The sequence below is a fragment of the Melospiza georgiana genome, chromosome 2 (genome assembly GCF_028018845.1).
Source record: "Melospiza georgiana isolate bMelGeo1 chromosome 2, bMelGeo1.pri, whole genome shotgun sequence".
NCBI classification, from domain to species: domain Eukaryota; kingdom Metazoa; phylum Chordata; class Aves; order Passeriformes; family Passerellidae; genus Melospiza; species Melospiza georgiana.
This window is the reverse complement of record NC_080431.1, coordinates 77918050-77937017: the sequence shown is the minus strand read 5'-3', so window position 1 is coordinate 77937017 and position 18968 is coordinate 77918050. Positions and strand designations below refer to the sequence as shown.

The 18968-nt window shown below is 48.8% G+C and overlaps 1 protein-coding gene across 1 annotated transcript; it reads left to right on the top strand.

The window, feature by feature from the left end:
* Window positions 1-5304: 5304 nt before the first annotated feature.
* TSKU (tsukushi, small leucine rich proteoglycan) lies at window positions 5305-18722 on the top strand. Its single transcript, XM_058045742.1, has 2 exons — window positions 5305-5384; window positions 17652-18722. Exon 2 carries the CDS (start codon window positions 17659-17661, stop codon window positions 18715-18717), a length of 1059 nt encoding a protein of 352 aa, XP_057901725.1. The 5' UTR covers window positions 5305-5384; window positions 17652-17658; the 3' UTR covers window positions 18718-18722.
* Window positions 18723-18968: the final 246 nt, after the last annotated feature.

Here is an 18968-nt window from a genome sequence, read left to right as displayed (position 1 = left end):
ACTGTTTGAGACAGATGGGGATATTTGTTCAAACACAGAATGGCTGGTTTTGTGTGGGAATGTTCAGTCCATGGGACTACACAATTCTGGGGAAATCCTATTTTATCTTTACAAAAATGTACTCTCATGTGGCAAAGAAATAGAAACAGTGATGGTGAGAAACAGGATCTTAAGATTAAATGTCCTCTAAAAATGGTGTTATCATGATAGTTAACTCTTTGGTCTCCTGGAGGGTGCTGGAGGGCCACAGAGCTGCTCAGAGGGCTGGAGCACCTCTGCTGTGGAGACAGGCTGAGGGAGCTGGGCTTGCTCAACCTGGAGAAGACTCCAAGGAGACCTTAGAGCACCTTCCACTGCCTAAAGGGGTTACAAGAGAGTTGGAACAGGGACTTGTGACAAGGACTTGTAGTAATAGAACAAGGGCAAATGGCTTCCTACTGTCTGATGGGGGGAGGTTTAGATTAGAATTTTTGAAGAAATTGTTGTGAGGGTGGCGAGACACTGGTACAGCTGTTGTTTGAAGTAGCTAAGAATCAGATGGATGCATAACTAATTTTATGTTAGCATCTCATCAGGTGTAATCCCTATCCCTAGATCACCCAGAACTGCCAGCCCTGTCCTTGTCATGACTTTGATCAACTACATCAAACTGGGCCTGTATTATTTCTACTTATATACAATATATAGATGTTATATATTAGCTGGATCTCAGCCAAAGGATTTAATTCCCAATTTCTTCACCTTTGAACTAGCATTTTGCTTTACTGAGACCAACTTTGACATGGAAAAGGCCTAGAATGAGGTATGGAAAAAAATGAACAAAATGGAAAATTAAACAAAAGTTTCCAGCTCAACAACTTCCCCTACTCAGAGCTATAAAAACTGAACAGAGTAAAGACCCTGCTGAATGGAGCCTTACAAGAGACTGTTCGTGTCTGGAGACATCACTGTGACTTTACATGGAAAGTCACAGCTCAGACAAGGGTGTTTTCCCATGGTTTTCCCCAAAAAGCATTCGGCCCAGCTGAGTCCTGAGCACACATTTCCTCTCTCTGGCTCCCTGGGGCTGCCCTTGGCAGAGCTCTCACAGTCTGATGGTGATTCCCGAAAAGCAGCTCCTGAGACGGGCAGAGTGAGCACATATCCTGGATAAGCCGCACTCGGAAATGCGGAGGGTGGAGAGGAACAACTGTGACATCTTCCTGGTGCCCCCAGTACCTCCTGCCTCGAGCCTCAGCCCCTCTGACCAGAGCTGTGCTTGCTGGGCAGGGAGGTCACCCAGCGAATCTTCATGCAGTGATGTTCTTGAAGAAAGCAGCTGAGCGGAACAAAACTGAACCAAACCCTTTTCACCGCTTTTTCACCACAGAGAGATGCTAAATACAAATCTCAGCACCAGGCCTGCTTGGAGGTTGTGGTCTGAGGAAATCCTGATCATCGATAGGGGGCAAGTGGGTATTTTGGTGCTACTAAAAGCAAACAACAGGAAGCCTGATTGTACTTTCTTAACTTAAACTTTTTAAGAAACAAGTAACCACACATCTTGAGACGTGGCACAGGCCAGTAATACACAAAGGGTGCAAGATGCTGAGTATGAGAAGCTGCAGCCAGCCACAGGATATGTCCTCTGTGACCCATGGACCCTTGCAGTCCCTTTTGCCTTTACCTTTGCCTTTGTCTGGCACCATGACAGGAGGCACTTGACACCCTGAGATAAGCTCAGTCTGTTTGAGCCTGGTGCTAAAAATGCCAAGGTTTTGGGTTCAATACCTGCATGGGCAATTCCCCCCAGGGCTGGAACTGATGATACCTATGAGCTCCTTCCAACTCAGAATATTCTATGAATCTGTGACTTCTGATTCTCTTTCCAGTACGACCATCATGACTAAAGCCACCACTGGGCCACTACATCCAGTAGCCAAGAAATTTTGATGCAGGGCTGCTCATTCACAGCCCCAGGCACTGCCTATCCTCCAGTGATGGGGTTCAGAGTCTCTGTTGCCTACACTGTGGTTTATAACTGGTTTTGTTCGTTTTGGGTTTTTGTTTGTTTTTTTTTTGGGGGGGGTGGTTTGTTTATTTGGTTTTGGTTTGGTTTTGGTTTGGTTTTTTTTTTGTTGTTGTTTTGTCTTTTTATTTATTTATTTCAAGGGTTGCACCATACAGTTTCTAAGCTCCTATCTCCTGCCTGCTGGCATTGCTCAAATGTTGGTGCCTCCTTGTCCTACCTGCACCCTGGGGTGCCAAAGCTGATCTTGGCACTAAGGGCTGGAAAACTGAATGAAGGCAGTGCTCAGGAATAGAACTCCCGTCTGCAAACACAGCCCTGCACAGGTCAGAGCTGGAAACACGGTTGTGCTGGAAGGGCAACTCCGGCATGATCCCCAAGAAAGCAGAGGAACGACAAGGAATTTTAGCCAGGGGGGATGCAAGGCAGCAGGAAGGCGACAGTGTGCGTGTGCAAAGCTGTCTCGACACCTCCCCTCGCCTCTTCCCCTGTTAAGGGGGGTCTGCCAGCTCAGGAGTGGCACAGTCTAGCGCAAGTCCTGCCTCCTGCCTCCTTCCTCCTCCTCCTTCTCCTCCTCCTCCCAGATGTTCCCTTGTGTGCAGCCATCTGTTGAGCTCCCTCCTCCCTCCTCCTGCGGGGAAGGGGGCAGCCAGCTTGCCCGGCCAGCTGCACGCCCTGCACGGGAAGGAGGAGGGAGAGGGACGAGAGCAGGAGGGGACAGCCGGCCTCGGGCCCCGCTGCTGCTGCTGCTGCCGGCTCCCGCCGGGGACTCGGCCCCGACCGGGTGAGTGCCCCCTCTGCCCCCAGCCCCTCCCTGACCCCGCATCCCCTCCCTGACCCCCAGCCCTTCCTTGCGCCCTCCATCCCCTCCCTGGCCCCTGCACGCCTCCCGGCACCCCCTTCCAAAGTCCCCCGCGTGTGCAGAAGCGTGGGGCTCGTTTTTGGGGAGGGGGGACGCTGTGCCGCGATGGGCTGAGCCCTCCCCGGGGATGCGCAGGGCCAGCCCGGGGTCGCTGCTGCGGAGCCCTCCCCAGCCTCAGAGCGCGGAAACTTTTTCCGTGTGATGAGTTTTCCTCGCGAGGGGTCCAGAGGCCGGGGGTGCAGGGAAGGGGGAAGAACAGACGTCTCGGGTGGAAGCAAACTACTTTGTTCCCCACCTCTAGTTTTTCCAGAGGGGGAACTGTGCGGTGCGGTGGGTGCGTACGAGCCCCCAGCCCGGCTGCCCTCCCGGGATGAAGCGTCTCCAGCTGGAATCCCTTCACTTCTCCTTCCCCCAGTGGAATGGGGCTTTCTAGAGGTCTCGGGATCGCCACGGCTGCAGAGTAATCCGAGCAGCAGCTGGAGGCTCCGCACCGCCTCCCGTGCCCGGCTTCGGGGCTTTGATTTCACACTGGGCTCCCTGTCTCCCCTCCTCTCCCTCCTCCTCCTCGGGCCCTCCCCTCAACTCTCGGGAGCGAAGAGAAGCTTTTTGGTGGGTTTCTGGTGCTGGGAGGCTCGCAGGGTCTGGAGCTTACTCAAGGTAAGGACAGAAAGGAGAAGGAAAGGAAAGCTTGGAGGGGTCGGCTGGATGGGGTGTGGAAGCTGGAAGGTGCCGAGGGGGATCCTTTCCCCCCGGGTTGTATTGATAAAGGCATGGCAAAGGCATTCCTGCCTGGGAATTTCCTATCTGTGAGTGGATTAAGCTGACGGGGAAGGTGTGTATGGGAAGGGGAGAGAGAAAGGCGAGCAAGATTTGTTCATTCTCTCATTGAAGAAAAAAAAATTAAAAAAAAAAAAAAAAGGGAAGAAAGAAAGAAAGAAAGAATGAAAGAAGCGGCCGGGTGTGACTTCTGAAGAGGGAGGTCAGAAAGCACGGGGTTCCCCTGATAGTGCACACACCCTGTAAACTTTCAAGCAGTTCCCAGGAAACTTGTTATTAATGCTGCAGTCATTAAAAGGCGCAGCCCATGGCAGATTTATTAGCTCAGTAAACCACAACACGTGCCAAGCTCTCTGGAAACAAAAGGGTCTGTCAACTTCACTCCTCTGGCTTGGGATTTGGGAAGCCTGGGAGGAGAGCGGCGCGGATGGAGCTGGTGGCTTTTGTCGCGGGGCAGTGGCATCGCCTCCGTTAGCCGACGCTCCCAGCACGGCTCGGGAATGCCGTTCCGCGGCGGCGAAGGCACCGGAGGGAGCCCGGCTGCGAGGAAAGCACAGCGAACCCTGCTGAGCTCACGGCGCTCGTCGCGGCAGCGGGACGAGCAGCCCCCGGTCTCCCGGACGGAAAGCTTTCCCCGTGTGCCTGCCACGATAAATCAGCTGCCGTCCGCCTGAATAACAGCATTCACTGAAGTTACAGTGGGAAACTTGTCTGGCTGGACACTGTGCCATTGCTGTGCGGAGAGCAGCCGGTGCCGATCGCTGGCGTTGCGCTGAAATATCGCATTGATTGCCGCTCCGAAGGAGAGCTCGGCCGGCAGCGCCGGGTTGTTATTATAGCAGCGGCGAGAAGCAGGGCGAAGAGCACCGGCAGAAGAGGCGGCGGGGAAGGAAGGGCAGGCTCGGACCGTCTCGCCGATCTCCCCGGGAACAAGAGAGGCACGCTGGATGTGTTGGATGCTGAAAGGAGCGGAGGAAGCTGGCCCGTCCCCGGGAGGATTTGCAGGCTGAGCTTGGCCGGGGGCTGGCTGTCGGCAGCCAGGCGCTCCCGGCGCAGCGGGTCGGTGTGTGCCATCGCCCTGGCAGAGCGGGGCCTGGCTCCGGGCCCGGGGCACCCGCGGGAGGCAGCCCCGGCCATGGCCGGAGGGCACGGGGCGGCGCCTGCTGCCGTGCGGGTATAAATGGCCCGGGAGGAGCTGCCCTGCCCTGCCCTGCTCTGAGGCCGTGGGTGCGCGGGTGAGCGGAGCCGGCACCGGGGCAGGCAGGAGGCTCGGGGGATTTTCCCCTGCGGCATCCTGGAGCGGGGCAGACGCTGCTGATTTGTGAATGAATCTGAGCAGCTGCTGTCAGAGGCTGTGGGGAGCAATAACAAAATGCCTGGAGGGAACGAGGACGTGACAGACATCCCAGGGGACATTAATTTCTGATGACAGGCTGGACTGGCAGGAAAGGCTGCAGGGTTGGGATGAGGGTCTCCTGCACCCCTGTTCTTTACAACTAAGTGCAAGAAACAAACCAGCATTGAATGCGTGAAAAGAAATTGGGAGAAAAGGGGGAAAAAACATGCAGAAGTTTTCAGGTGTTTTGTGGATTTATGTTTATTCTTTTTTTTTTTTTTTTTTTTTTTTTTTTTTTTTTTTTTTTAATATAGGGAAAAGCATCCTGTGCTCCCTCAGGCAGCCACACAGTGAGCAGCAGTGAGTGCCACCCCTGTGCAAGACTGAGCTGGGAATAAAAGGTGAGCCACCATCTTCCAGAGGTTTAGAGTTTTCCCTCCATCCCTAACTGCTTTTTTTTTTTTTTTATCCTCTTTCAGTCTCTCCTCCTTCCTCCTCCTCCTTCTGCTCTTTTGTTAGCTGGTTGGTGGGGAGAAGCAGAGTCTAGAGGGTGGGATGAGACAAGGCATCCTTGTCCAGCAGCCCTCCTGACCCCTGGCACCCCCAGGCTCTGCACGGTAGCTGCAGCACTGCCTGCCTTGGCAGGCTATCAAAAGAAACTTCCCAACACGGAGATGTTGAGGGCTGGGAAGAGATAAAGGCTGGCTTGAGCAAGCTGCTTCTTGTCTTAAAACTTGGCACCTGGACCTATCGAGGCAAATGCATGAATGGCTCAGCCATTCATTACAAGGAAATCTTCATATTTTAATTTTTATTGCAATTTTTTTTTTTTTTAGAGGGGGGTGGAATTAATTTCCTGGGAGTTTCTATTGCATTCATAGTGTGCAGCAGCGGAGGAAGGAAATTTGTGCTCTGGGAATCGCCCCAGCCTTCCCGTCTGCTTGCAGACACTGCAAGGGATTAAACCATCCTGGCTGCCTTAGCATGGGACATTCCTGAGTTGCATTAACCAGGCTGGAAATCTCCTGTCAGAGCAGTGGCAAACTGGAAAAAAGCACTTTATCTTCAGCATAGCAGACAGAGGGCCATGTGCTATGTGTAACGTCTGAGTGCTGGTGTCTGCAGGGTTTCTTTTCCTTCCCCTTCCTCCCTTCCTCATTCTTTTTTGCTGTCTGTGTCTCTGTGATGGTGATTCCTCTCCTTTCCACTGATTCTTGCCAGCTCAAACCCAGGGGTGGGGAGAGAAATCACGTAATGGTTTGGGCTGGACCTTAAAGATCATCCAGTTTCAACACCCTGGCCATGGGCAGGGACACTTTCCACTAGAGCAGCTTATTCAAAGTCCTGTCCAACCTGGCCTTGAACACTTTCAGGGATGGGCACTGTGTTTTCAAGGATTTTTTTAAACTTTGAATAAGAGAATCCTCCTCAAGAAAAGTTGAGGCTCAAACTCTTGTTGTAACTGATAGGTCAAACCAGCTGTGATTCCTCACACCTCTAAGGTGACACGTGTGCATGGGGCTTGTGTCGCCTGTCTCCAAGTGGGGCAGGACATGTTTCTGACCCCAAAAGTGCCTGTTTTCCTCCCATCCTTGAGAACAATATGTCTGTAGCAGTTGGCATGGTGAGGCCAAACTTCTCAGAGCAGGACAGGGGAGATCCTTTCTCCAAAGCACTTTAATCCTACTGCAAAAGTTCAGTTTGTATCTGTCCAGGACCAAAGCACTGCAACTTCTTGCAAATGATCTCCAATTCAAAGAATTATAGGATTATAGGGTAACTGAACTGGCCAGTCTCATCCATCCCCTTCCCTCTCCCACCGCCTGGCTGCCCATTTTGCAGAGGGCAAAGCAGGGATGCTAGAGTGTCCAGGAAGGCAGGAGCTGGGCATGGTGCCCAGGAACTGTGGCAGCATTTGTCTGGAGCAGTTACAGCAGTGGCGGTGTTGGCTGGGGACTCCTGTGTGGGGTGAGACCCACAGGCCTTGTGCTCCCTCCCCAGCTAAACTGGTGGGAATTGAACCTGGGCATGGGGGTGAGTGAACACCTCTCAGACCTAGTACTAGTCATCCCTAAAGTGTCAGGAGGGAAACTGAGGCACTTAAATGGGGACTCAGGGTGGCATCAGTGGTGGGAAATTGGTCCCGCTGGGGAAATGGCTCTCCCAACCCACTTCAGATGATCTTTCTTCAAAATCCTCCACCAGCCAAGAGGGACTGGAGAATCCCAGGCCAAGGAGGGGAGGGAAATAGCTGAGGAGATACTGCCCATCATGGGGGCAATGAAGCATCATCTGCAGTGGGGATCATGGTGGGAATGGCACGCTGCTGGTAAACCCTTTATCAGCTCTACCTAACACACTTCCCCTCCCCAAATCCCCCCTTCCCAAACCTTGTAGGAGACCCACTGGATCTAGTAAACGTCTCACATGCTTGACTGGGGTGGGGGCAGCTCCTGAAGCCCCAGCTGATGCTCCACCAAGCAGTTTCACTGGCATTCATCGTTTGCAAGAATTACTGGAGAGGAGGGGCAAAGAAAGGCCATGAGGGGAATGAGATGGGAGCCTCCAGCTGTGCTGTTTGCAACAATAATGGCCAGGATTGTGTTTATTATCTCCTCAGTGGAGGGTCTGCAGCTGCACGCTGAGAGCCACAGACAGCAAAGGGGCCCAGAGATTATTGTGCATGGACAAAAATCCAACCACAAAAACAAATAAAGAGCCCACAAAGGATCCCTGGGCCAGCTGGAGCAGTGCCATCGGGCACCCAGCTTAACTCCCAGTCTCCTCATTTTGCCCTTTCTTACTGAAGTCAGCAGCCCCTCAGGGCTGTTAGGAGCAGGGAGATTGGCATCTCCTGCCTTTCAGAGAGCTAAAGTTGCATGGGGTCCTCTTAAAATCCTTCTGCCAGGGCTGAAGGTGCTACCCAGCCAGGCTGAATTTCTTTTCCCTCTGCTTTCTCAAGATTTTTTGCAGTGCTGGCTGCACCATGACAAAGGCATGCTTTTGGAGGCAGTACTTAAACCTGATCTGCAGCCACCTCTGTTGTAGTGGATTCAATTGGATTCAATTCTCTTAGAGATCTTTTCCAACCTTAATGATTCTATGATTCAAGGAGAAAGAGCTGGAAAGCCATTAGAGATACAGGATGATGAGGCTGTGATGAGTTGTTTGTTCTTGGTGGGATGTGTCTCACCAGCAAGAGCAGAGGCGTCACCTTGGGACGTATCACCTTCTCCTCCCTCCTCTCTCCTGTTTCCTTCCCCCTGCCTAGCTCATCTTCTCTGGGGGAACCCATCCATGCAGCATGGTGTCTCTGCAGCTCAGGCCAGCCCTCTGGGGTGATGGGAAGCAATCCAGATCAGGCATGTGGGGTACATCCATAAGCATCACGCCTTTCCCTCACTGCCCAGAGAGCTGCTGGTGGGTCCTTGCAACCTGCACTTCCCTGGCACAGAACGTGGTAGCTGCCATCCCAGGGATGTGCATGGCATGTGGCATTTCCCAGCTGGGCACAGTGGCATGGCTGATCAGCTCTTCCAACAGCTAAAACCAAGAAGTGTCCACTGTGGGCAGGAGGTTTCCTCTCCCCGTGCTGCACCTCTTAACGTGCCTCTCTGGCATATGGTGCTCATCCTGGAGTGCATTCCTCTGGAATTATATCATGTCTCTGGGAGCTGGAGTGCAGTGAAAAAGCATCACCATAGCAGGAGCCAGAGCAGGAGCTGTCTGGGGTTGGCTGTCAGGTGTGCGCCGCCAAGGGCTGAGCCTCCAGGAGAAGCTTGCTGGCATCATTTTCGTTTTCAATAATTGACTAGTTAAGAAAGGAGGAGGGTTTAATCCTCTCTAGGTTACTGCTGAGATTTGGGTAAAGCCTGGGCACTCCCAGGCTCCTTTTGTGCCTCACAGCAGGTTCTTGGGCACTGGAGGTGATGGGGCAGCTTCACCAGGTCATTCTACAGCAAAATGCTCTAGGACTGGCACAAAACCCTGTGTAAACCTCTCCTTTGGCTATGAAACATCATGTTGAAGGGCTGGTCTGTTCCCGAGTTTGTGCCAAAATAACGGAGGCCTCCCATTCTGGGACATGTTGCTATGATAAAAATTCTATTCAGGCCGAGTTTGAGATGGTTAAGAAAATATTTGTGTTCCTGGCAGAGATGAAGTCTCTCTTATGCTCACTGAGTGCCAGGATAGTGAGGCCTCCTGCGCTTGGATATGCTCACAGTTAAGAAGCAGAGCAGGGAGGACAAGAAATAGGAGTTGTTAGGAGTAAAAGAGTTCAGGATGGCCATGCTGGAAGTGATTCTAGAGCAGGAGAAAGTTCTGAGCTCTTCCATCCCTTGCTGGCACCTGTTTGACTGATTCCATGCATCCCAGGCTGCTGGGAACCACTTGCAGCTGCCAAAGCTCCCAGTTTGAGTGGTTCTGCAGCTGGAATAGCCAGGAGGCAATGGTGGGGCTGGGATGCTCACATCCTGTCTGCTCCCACAGAGCCCTGTGAATCCCTCCTGGTGCTGCACCACTCCAACACATGCCTTCCCCTGCCCCCAGCCACTCAGGAGGCCTGGCGAACAATTTCCTTTTGGAAATGCCCCCTCTGGGCACAAGCACAGTTTGACTTGAGGCTGGAAAGCAAAATTGCTTTCAAAATCCACAGGAGACTAATTCCTCCACCTGGAAATAAACTGCTATTAAGCTGACAGCTTTCTGGGCTGAGCAGAGAAGTGGGAATGTTTTGCAAATCCTGATGCCACAGTGATTTAATTCCTCATTTTCCTGTGCTGGTTGTGGCACCAGCATTTTCCCACTTGAGGAAAATTTCCCTGGAGTTGGGCTGATCTTCCCTCACAAAATGCATCTTTTCAAGGCACAAAGCTTTTAGTGTGGCAGAAATTGTATTTCAGCCACGGATGTAAATGAGCTGGAAGTTACTGTATGGGCTGGCAGACCTGCCTGCACAGGTTTTCCTTTTGTCAGATCCCAAAATACACCACCCTGCACCTTGATTTCCTCCTCCAGGGGGAACGAGGGATGCCTGAGGGGAAGATTGCACAAGTGGAATAAACTACCAGCTGTTTAAGCACTAGGATGATAAATTATCCATGGCCTCTTGCAAGGCAGATGGGAATTGTGACATTAACAGTTGTAACAAAGTTTATTTTAATAAGTCTTTCCATTTCTTTATTTAAGAAAGGATTTTCATTTTACATTAAAAAAAAATAGAGCAGAGACTTTTAGCCAAGCAAGCATTTCAGTGTCTTTTCCCAAGTAACAAGCAATAGGACAAGAGGAAACAGCTTCAAGTTGCACTAGGGGATGTTTATATTGCAAATTAGGGAAAATTTCTTCACCAAAAGGGTTGTCAAGCATTGGAACAGGCTGCCCAGGGAAGTGTTTGAGTCACCATCCCTGGAGATATTTAAAATATGTGCAGATGCAGCACTTGAGAACAGGGTTTAGTGGTGGCTTTGGCAGTGCTGGGTTAACAGCTGGATTCAATGATATTCAAGGTCTTTCCCAACCTAAATGATTCTATATTTGAACACAGATCCATAGTGTGGAGCTGTATGAGGTTTGGAGGTGTTGGGTTCCCTCTAGGTCAGGCACATACATCTTCTCTGCAGCCCATGTGGTGGCTTGAGGGGCTGCTTGGCTTTGCCTTTGGGGTTGTGAAATGGTTTTGATGTTTATGATGCTTCATTTAGCTTTGCCTTTGCTAATCCTATCTATCTCATCCCCTGTAACATCTACAAAAATCTCCCTAAAGGACGGAGAGCATGTTTGGGTGCAGGAATGTCATTGCAGTTTTGGCTCAGCAATTTCTGTCCAGAGAGGAGAAAAGCACATGGAAATAACCAAGACAGAAAAATGTGAAATGGCATATTGTTTTTTGTTCTTTGCTCCTTCTGGCTGTCCACAACCTTTATTCCATGGGGTTTGGTGAGATTCAAGTCTTGCAAACACAGACTTGATGCAGAGCAGTGGGGTTCTTGTCCAGGTCAGGAAGCACCATCTTGTCTCTGTTTATGCAGTTTCTCTGCTCCGCACTGGTTTCCACTTGAACATGAAGCTGTTGACTTCAACTCTTTGAGTGTGACTGTCCAGCCACTTCCTTATCCACTGAACCATCCAGCCATCAAATCCACGTTTTCTCCATAGAGATTAAGATGTTGTGTGGATCAGTGTCAAATGCTTTGCACAAGTCCAGGTAGATAATGTCAGTCGCTCTTCCCTCATCCACCAACACTAACTGTGTCATAGAAAGCCATGAAATTTGTCCAGCAGGATGTGTCCTTAGTGAAGTCATGTTGGCTATCACCAACCACCTCCTTATTTTCCCTCTGCCTTAGCAAAGCTTCCATGAGGATCTGCTCCGTGATCTTGCCAGCCAAAATAATTAAAGCAGAAAGGAATTCATAGTTAAATCTTTTCTTTTTTTCTTTTTGCATTCCTTGAATTTCATTCTGATTTTTCCCAGGGAGCAGGAACGTGGAGCAAAAAGCAGGATTCAGGCACCAGCAGGATGCCTTTTCACTCCTGCTCAAGCCCTTGGTGTCTCTTTACATTAAACCATAAGGGCTAAAGTCACCACCACACTGGCTGAGCTTCGCCTTATCCTAATGCTTGCATGCACTGGTAAGGGAAATAGGGTTGCAAATCCCTGTGTTTATATCCCACTAGAAAATTTGGCATGCCTTTGCTGTTCTAAGCAGCTTTGCAAGTCTCACAGATAAAACCATCAGAGTAAAGTGAAGGGTGATAACTTATCCCCTAAAAGTGACTTGTGCAATGTCTCCTGATGGAGGCCTTCATGAAATCAAGTGCAATTTGGAAGAACCAAGGGACTGATTCTGATCCTGCTGAAAGATCAGAATCTTTCTGATTTCTTTCAGAAAGAGTTACACCAAGAGTAACTCCACTGAACTCTCTCAAACCCATCTAACAAATGCAGGATTAAACATAAAAACCACATACTTCTTGAATTCCCACTAGCTCTCCTCTCCCTAAACCCCAGAAGTCTCAAACACGGAGCATAAAACCAGGACTGTTTGCAAAGTGTCTTCCAAACCAGCAAACAACAAAATGTAACAAGCGGGTCAGAAAACACTGTTCCCATTTACACCAACGTTTTTTGGTGAGGTTTAATAATATTTATCAAGAGCTCTTTGCAGCATTTATATGGGGAAGCCTTCTGCAGGAAGAGCTGATCTGAAGCAGGCGAAGCAAAAGCCTGAATGACCTTTACTTTCAATAGATTCACACAAAAAATCCAACCGTAAAAAAAGAGTGACCTTGTCAGCAGCAGTCTCTTTATTATGGGAGGGGTGTGTGTCTGCAGCAAGGGTTTAATGGTCTCTGGCTGTAGGCTGGTTTGAGCTAGTTCTGCTGCCTGCTCAAATTGGCATATGGGATCTGGAGACCCGACCGCGATTGCATCTGTGGCGTCATTTGGGCTCAGCCGGGAGAGTCCACGCTGGAAAAGTGTAGCTGCTGCTAGTGCTGCACTTTAGTCGGTAATTATTCTAATTTTACAGAATAATTAATGGGTGGAGAAGGGGGGGAAAGGTCTCTTATGCAATTTTGTAGTCAAGAAGAAACTCTGGAGCATTCCGGTGCTCTGGAGCTGCTGTCCCAGCTGCCACTTAGCCTCCAAGATATTTAAAAAGAGAAAGAACCAGAGCCAACTTTTTTTTTTTTTCCCCTTCAGTCTGGAGGATTTATGGCCTCTATCATAACCTATGCACTTGTTTCACTTTCCAGTAATGGTCCTTTTCCCCTGACCCCAATTAGTGCTGGCAGCCAAGTGGGCCTGGTGAATTCTGCTGTGAAGACTTGGTTTATTTCTTTACTTGGCTGATACAAGAGGCAGAAGACAATCCCAAAATTTTTCTCCAGAAATATTGTTGCTAATACAACTCTTTTGTCCTTTGCTGGGGCAACAACTCTGTTTGGGACAGGCGGACTTCAGCTCTTCCTTTTTGCCTTTTTTCTTTGAAATTTGGTCTATTTGCTGATCATCCAGAATCAATATTGGCAAGAAATGTAGAAATTACCAGGATCTGTCCACCATACCTTACAGATTCATATCTGATCTGGTCTGTTTGTGATCTGCTATGGAAAAGACAGATTCTGTGCTCTCCACTCCTGTTTGAGAGCTGGTAACCCTATGGATGGTCACCAAAATTTGTTGGAAAACTGACCTGGCAAAGGGGAAAGAGAAAGATCAGAGGGGTTTTTGTTGGATCAGTGACCCAAATTGGTTTATCCAAGTGCACCTGGTTATTGGGAGGGACTAGGGTTTGGAAGATGCAGCCAAGAATGGGGTGTGAAGCAGTAACCAGGGAGGCTGGGCATCCTTCTGCTCTGTCATGGACAAGGGGGAGAGGGACATCTCCAGGGATGTGTATGGTCTTAGGTTGGTTTCATCCCCTTCTGGAGCAATTTCATTCTCTTCACCCCTCCGTAGAGACAACCTGGTGTTTTGGGGTTTTTTTTTTGCACTTCTTACCCATATACTTCAGGCTTCATTGGGTGAATTTGGGCCTTTAGTCCCAACCCCAGCTGCATTTCAGACGATTCTTTGTTCAGAGGCATGTTGAGGGAGGCTGAGGGAATGAAGAATGGGGCAGCTGTTTCCTGACTCCATCAAACAGCAAACTCTAAAACACCTCCCCTTGTATTATTTCTTTAATTAGTAATTGATTTTTTGCTATGGGGAATTCCAGCTTGGTGGTTGCCAGGGCAACTGGAGGTAGCCTAGGTAGCATCCTCTTAATATCCGCATTCCCGAAGAGGGGGACCAGTCCCCAAGCAATGGGCTTTCATCCAGGGAGGGATGTGCCAGCTGATCTCCCTAATGAGAAAAGTCTTTAAGGGAGAGGAGAAGGAAGAAATCAAATACAGTGAGAAGCGTGAATTTGCAACAACACAGTAACAAAGCGTTCCTCTCTCCCACCTCACTCCCTGACCATCATCTGAGCCTGGCATCCCTCTGCAATCTGCTTTTACTGTTGTGGGCTTTTTGGCTGGGAAATCTCAGTGTGAGTTTTCTGTGTGAGTCTTGCAGCACGGCATTGCAATGATTGAGCATAGCAGGGAGAAGGCACAAGGGCATCCGCAGGCTGAAGGGGAGATGTGGGATCTGAGGAGAAGGCTGGCATCCTGCTAGAAGCTTGGTCCAACAATGGCTCCATTAACCACCTCAGGCTCTCCTTATGGTTGTCTCAGAATATTTGCCCTGCAGAAGGGATGAGCAAGATATAAAGACCAGAGCCCTGCAGTCACTACAGGCACCTGGAACACGGGGGAAGATATTGCATCCCCAGCAGCTCCTGTTGCAGTCAGCAGGTATAAAAAGACCCCTAGAGTTTCCAGATGGCCAAAACCTATCACTGGGATCTCTCCATACCTCAATAGCCAAAGAAATGAAGAGGACATGGCTAAACCAGCCCCAGGGTGGGCTGCTTTCTCCCAGTGACTTTGCCCTCACTGTCCTAAGTGATGGTGCCAGTGGTTTCTTGTCCATGGTGTTTACCTAGGTGAAACTCCCCAGTGTTGCAAGAGGATAACTCCTCTTCCTTTTACAAGGGGATACCTTGGCTTTCTGCCTTTATCAACAAAGCAGCTCGTGGGCAGCAATCCAGAGGCATTTTGGTGCAGTTTCAAATACACACTGTACACAGAACTGTAAATGCATGTGGTCTGTTTCTTTCCCCATTTCAAAGAGAGCTATTGGTTGTTCCACACTATAATAAAACATGCCTGTACCTGACTAAGCTCTTTGCCAGTTATCTGGCAATGCAGGAGTCTCTTTCTTGGACTGGAAGATGACCAGTAACTTTATTTCTCCTATATTTTATCAGAGCTATTAACCAAGGGGCATGTTTGCCTGTGATGCTCCATGCTGCTCCATAAGGGAGTTTCCAACTGGTACTAATGGATTTTATCCCATCTGCAAAGCAATTGCAGAGCCAGTAAGGGAGAATTTGTGGCAGTGCTGTGAGGAGGGGAGAGGCAATAGATGCCATGCAAATGCTTCAGCTGAGCTTTGTGTACTGTATTTCAGCTGTGTCATGTTTTGTCTTTACTGCCGGCTGAAGTGATGGATGTTGCAGTGAGAGATCAAAGCCCAGTATTGGTTTTCAATCTTCTCTCAATTCATAGAATCATAGAATAGCTTGAATTGGAACAGACCTTTAAAGGCCACCCAGTCCAACTCCCCACAACAATCAGGAACATCTTCAACTAGTTCAAATTGCTCAGAGCCCCATCCAACCTGGACTTGAATGTTTTCAGGGATGGGGTGTCTACCACCTCTCTGGGCAACCTGTGCCAGTGTTTTATCACCTTCATCACAGAAAACTACTTCCTTAGGTCTACTCTGAATTATTCTTGTTTTGATTTAAAACCATTGCCCCTTGTCCTACCACTATAGGTCCTATTGAAAGTCTATTCCCAGTTAAATTAGGGCTTTGGATTTTGTCCTCTTACTTTTGTTCAGATGCTCCATAAGAAGCCAAAGAAGGTTTTAGCAGTGCTCAGAAAGTAAAATTTCACACTGGTGTGTCTTTGGACTTCCTGGTGTATGATTCAGCTCCCACCAGAGCTAAAACAATTCTATGAGGAAATGAGCTGCACTTTTGAAGGAGAAGTTGGAAGTCCTTTCCATACAGAGACATCAAGTAGGAATAGCCACTGAGCAGAATTTGGGAGAAGAAATGCCGGTAGACTGGGCTGATACCAATGTAGGTACTTCCCTGTGGGTGAGATACTTAACATTTGAGGTTTTGCAGTTTTAGTTTACAAGGAACTCCCCACTGCTGTAACCCTCCCCTGGTAATAAAACATTTCAGTGCAATCCAAATGCAGCTTCATGGAAAAAATAAAAATAGTAGTATTTATTTTAGGAGGGACTGCAGAAGGCAGCAAGCTATGTCTGTCTGCACAGAACCAGAGGGGATCAGCCTTGATGTCATTAGGAAAGGGATATCTGGAAAAGTGTCTGCAGAGAAGAGCCCCATCCCCTATGTTCTCTCTGCACACATATGTGTTTTCTCAAGAAACAGTTGAGATGGGCTGAGGCTAGGGCTCATCTTACCAATTTTCTGTTGTTTCTACAGAATAATGGACCCCAAAGGGGCCTTTAGCAATGGTTTAGCTGCAGGCAGCTTGGCCAGAGTCCCAGTTTCTGCTCTCTATTTGCAGGAGGTCTGGGAGACATTACCATACAACTCACATCAGTGATCAGGACAGTAGTTTTGCAACATTTTTCCCCCTTGCGCTTTTTTTGCACATTGGCAAGCAGTCCCCAGTCAGTCTCCTGGGAATCAGAGCAGGGCCAAGAAGACCATGCTGAAAAGGGAGAGAAACTGAATACAAGGGTTGGGTGAGGGGAGATGAAGTGTGAATTTCTAGGAAATGGTCTTGGGAAGGTGCAAGGGCTGTGAGGAAGGAATGTCAGCCAGATCAAAGGCTGTGTGTGAAACTCGATACTGCAAGGAAGTCAATGAAGTGCTTTTAAACAGTGGTGGGAAAGGTAAGAGACCAGGGAGACTGAAGTGGGGATGGGAACATTCATTTAAAGGGATTTCTTTAACTTTTTTCTTATTAAATGAGCAGTTGGCACGTGAGTGTTTGTTTATGGCCATCAGCATAGCCAAGGACCAGTGCTGATGGATCTGCTTGTCTGGCTTGGAGAGATTTTTTGTTTCTGGCCTTCTGGAGACCTCGTTTGCTAGGCATGAGGAGTCATCACCCATGCCTGCAATAGGGACCAGTGAGGACAGACCTTGTTGCCTCTGGTGCTGACCTGCAGGATGCTGGCATGCTCCTATGTACCCTCTCCAGAGATCTAAAGATTGTTTTGGCTGTCTCTTGGAATCGTGCAGCTGTTGTTGCCCACTGTTGTTAGGATGCCATCTGAATAAGTTCAGCAAAGCTGGAGCATGCAGATCAGCTCTGATCTGCATCTCTTGTGTGAGATGATGGAGAGACAGAACTGTCTTGGAGGGAGACGGATCAAAGCCAAAGCAGTGGAGAGAACTCCTTGCTTACTGGCACTGTTAATCAGAGAGAACACTTAATGCAATTAGCAGAGGCTCCCCAAAGACTCCCTATGAAGCAAATTGTCTCTCTCCACTGTGCAGGGGGCTGGGCCCACCACAGCAAAGGCTGGCTTAGACTGAACAAGCCTCGTTTCCTCTGCTCTGGTAGGAGCTGCCACCAGACCAAGGAGGATTGTTTTTAACCACCTGATACAAATCCAAACTTCTAAAATTTGCTCCTGAAGTCCAAGGAAGGGAGATGAGATGTCCATTTGTGCAGTAAGGAGCTGGTCTTTTCTTCCATGGTCCAGTCAAAAGTTTATATGTTTGATAGATCATGTCTTAAGGCAGCCTACTGTTCTTACAGCTCGTTTCCAATTTCGCCTCAGTTTGGTTATGTGTGTAAAGACTGCTGACCCAATTTTTTTTTCTCCATTAATTTCCCACTGGGATTCATAACATGAGAGAAAAAGTCTTTGGGATATCCATGCTATTTAAGGGTATGCTTAATTTCTCCTTTTGTAAAGAGAAAGGACAAGACTGCATAAGTCAAACAGTTACACATCATTCATAAAGTAATTTATACAGCAATTAGATCTGCTCTTCTATTGCCTTGTTTTACAGGAGAACAATGCATTTCCTGGCCTGGTTCAATTTGCTGCTTCTCCTTCCTTGCTTTGGTACCACAAAAACCTGCTTCCCTGGCTGCCACTGTGAAGTGGAAACCTTTGGTCTCTTTGACAGCTTTAGCTTGACCAAGGTGGACTGCAGTGGAATAGGCTCCCACATTGTTCCTGTCCCAATCCCCCTGGACACCTCCTACTTGGATCTATCATCAAACAAACTGGAAACAATAAATGAATCGATGCTTACTGGCCCTGGATACACCACCCTGGTGAGTCTCGACCTGAGCTACAACAAAATTGCCAAGATTTCCTCCACGACGTTCTCCAGGCTTCGGTACCTGGAGTCCTTGGATCTGAGTCATAACTCTCTGGAAGTCCTTCCGGAGAACTGTTTCTCCAGTTCTCCTCTAAGTGACATAGATTTGAGCAATAACAAACTTTTGGATATAGCTATGGACATTTTTGCTTCAAAAGGACAAGGCAAAACCCTGAATGTGGATCTATCCAATAATATGCTCCGCACAATTACAAGACACCATGAAAAGAGCATTCCCAACATCCAGAACTTAAATCTCTCTGGAAACAGGCTAACATTTGTACCAAACCTTCAAGGCATTCCTCTCCGATATTTAAATCTTGATGGAAATCCTCTGGTTAAGATTGAGAAAGGAGATTTCATGGGGCTGAAAGACTTGATTCATTTGTCCCTCAGTGGCCTGCGTGGCTTTAGGGAGTTATCTCCTCAGAGCTTCAAGGAACTCCAAGCCCTCCAGGTTCTGGATTTATCCAACAATCCCAACTTGAAGTCACTGTCTTCTGAAGTTATCTTTGGTCTGAACTCCCTACAGGAGCTCAACCTCTCTGGGACAGGCATCTCATCCTTACCAAAGACCTTGCTGAAATACCTGCCTTCCATCAAAAGCATCACCTTAGGAAAGGACATACAGTGTCTCAAGACCATCAAAGAAGGACAGTACCACCGACAGATTGGGCTGACCAAAAAAGAAGTCCTCAGTTGCCATGACAGCCATGGATCCGTAGCAGCAGCACCTTATGTTTTGTGATGAAAACTGGGCAGAAGAAGGGGTGGGGCAGGGAGGGTGGGGGGCCGTGGGACTTGTACAGGTGTCGGACTGAGATGGCTTGCAGTGTGCCTTTTGTAAAACTGTCAATAATTTATATATTTGTATTTGCCAATAGCTGATTGTTTGTGGATTTTATAAACTCTCGGGTCTGCATTATCCTCAGGCTCCGGATTTTAGCCGGCGCACTGAGGTGCTCACTCATGCCGCTGGCTCAGGAGCGGTGACGCTGC

What these genes read in the sequence shown, in the direction of transcription:
- TSKU (XM_058045742.1), top strand. Translation starts at nt 17,659, where the DNA reads ATGCATTTCCTGGCCTGGTTCAATTTGCTGCTTCTCCTTCCTTGCTTT.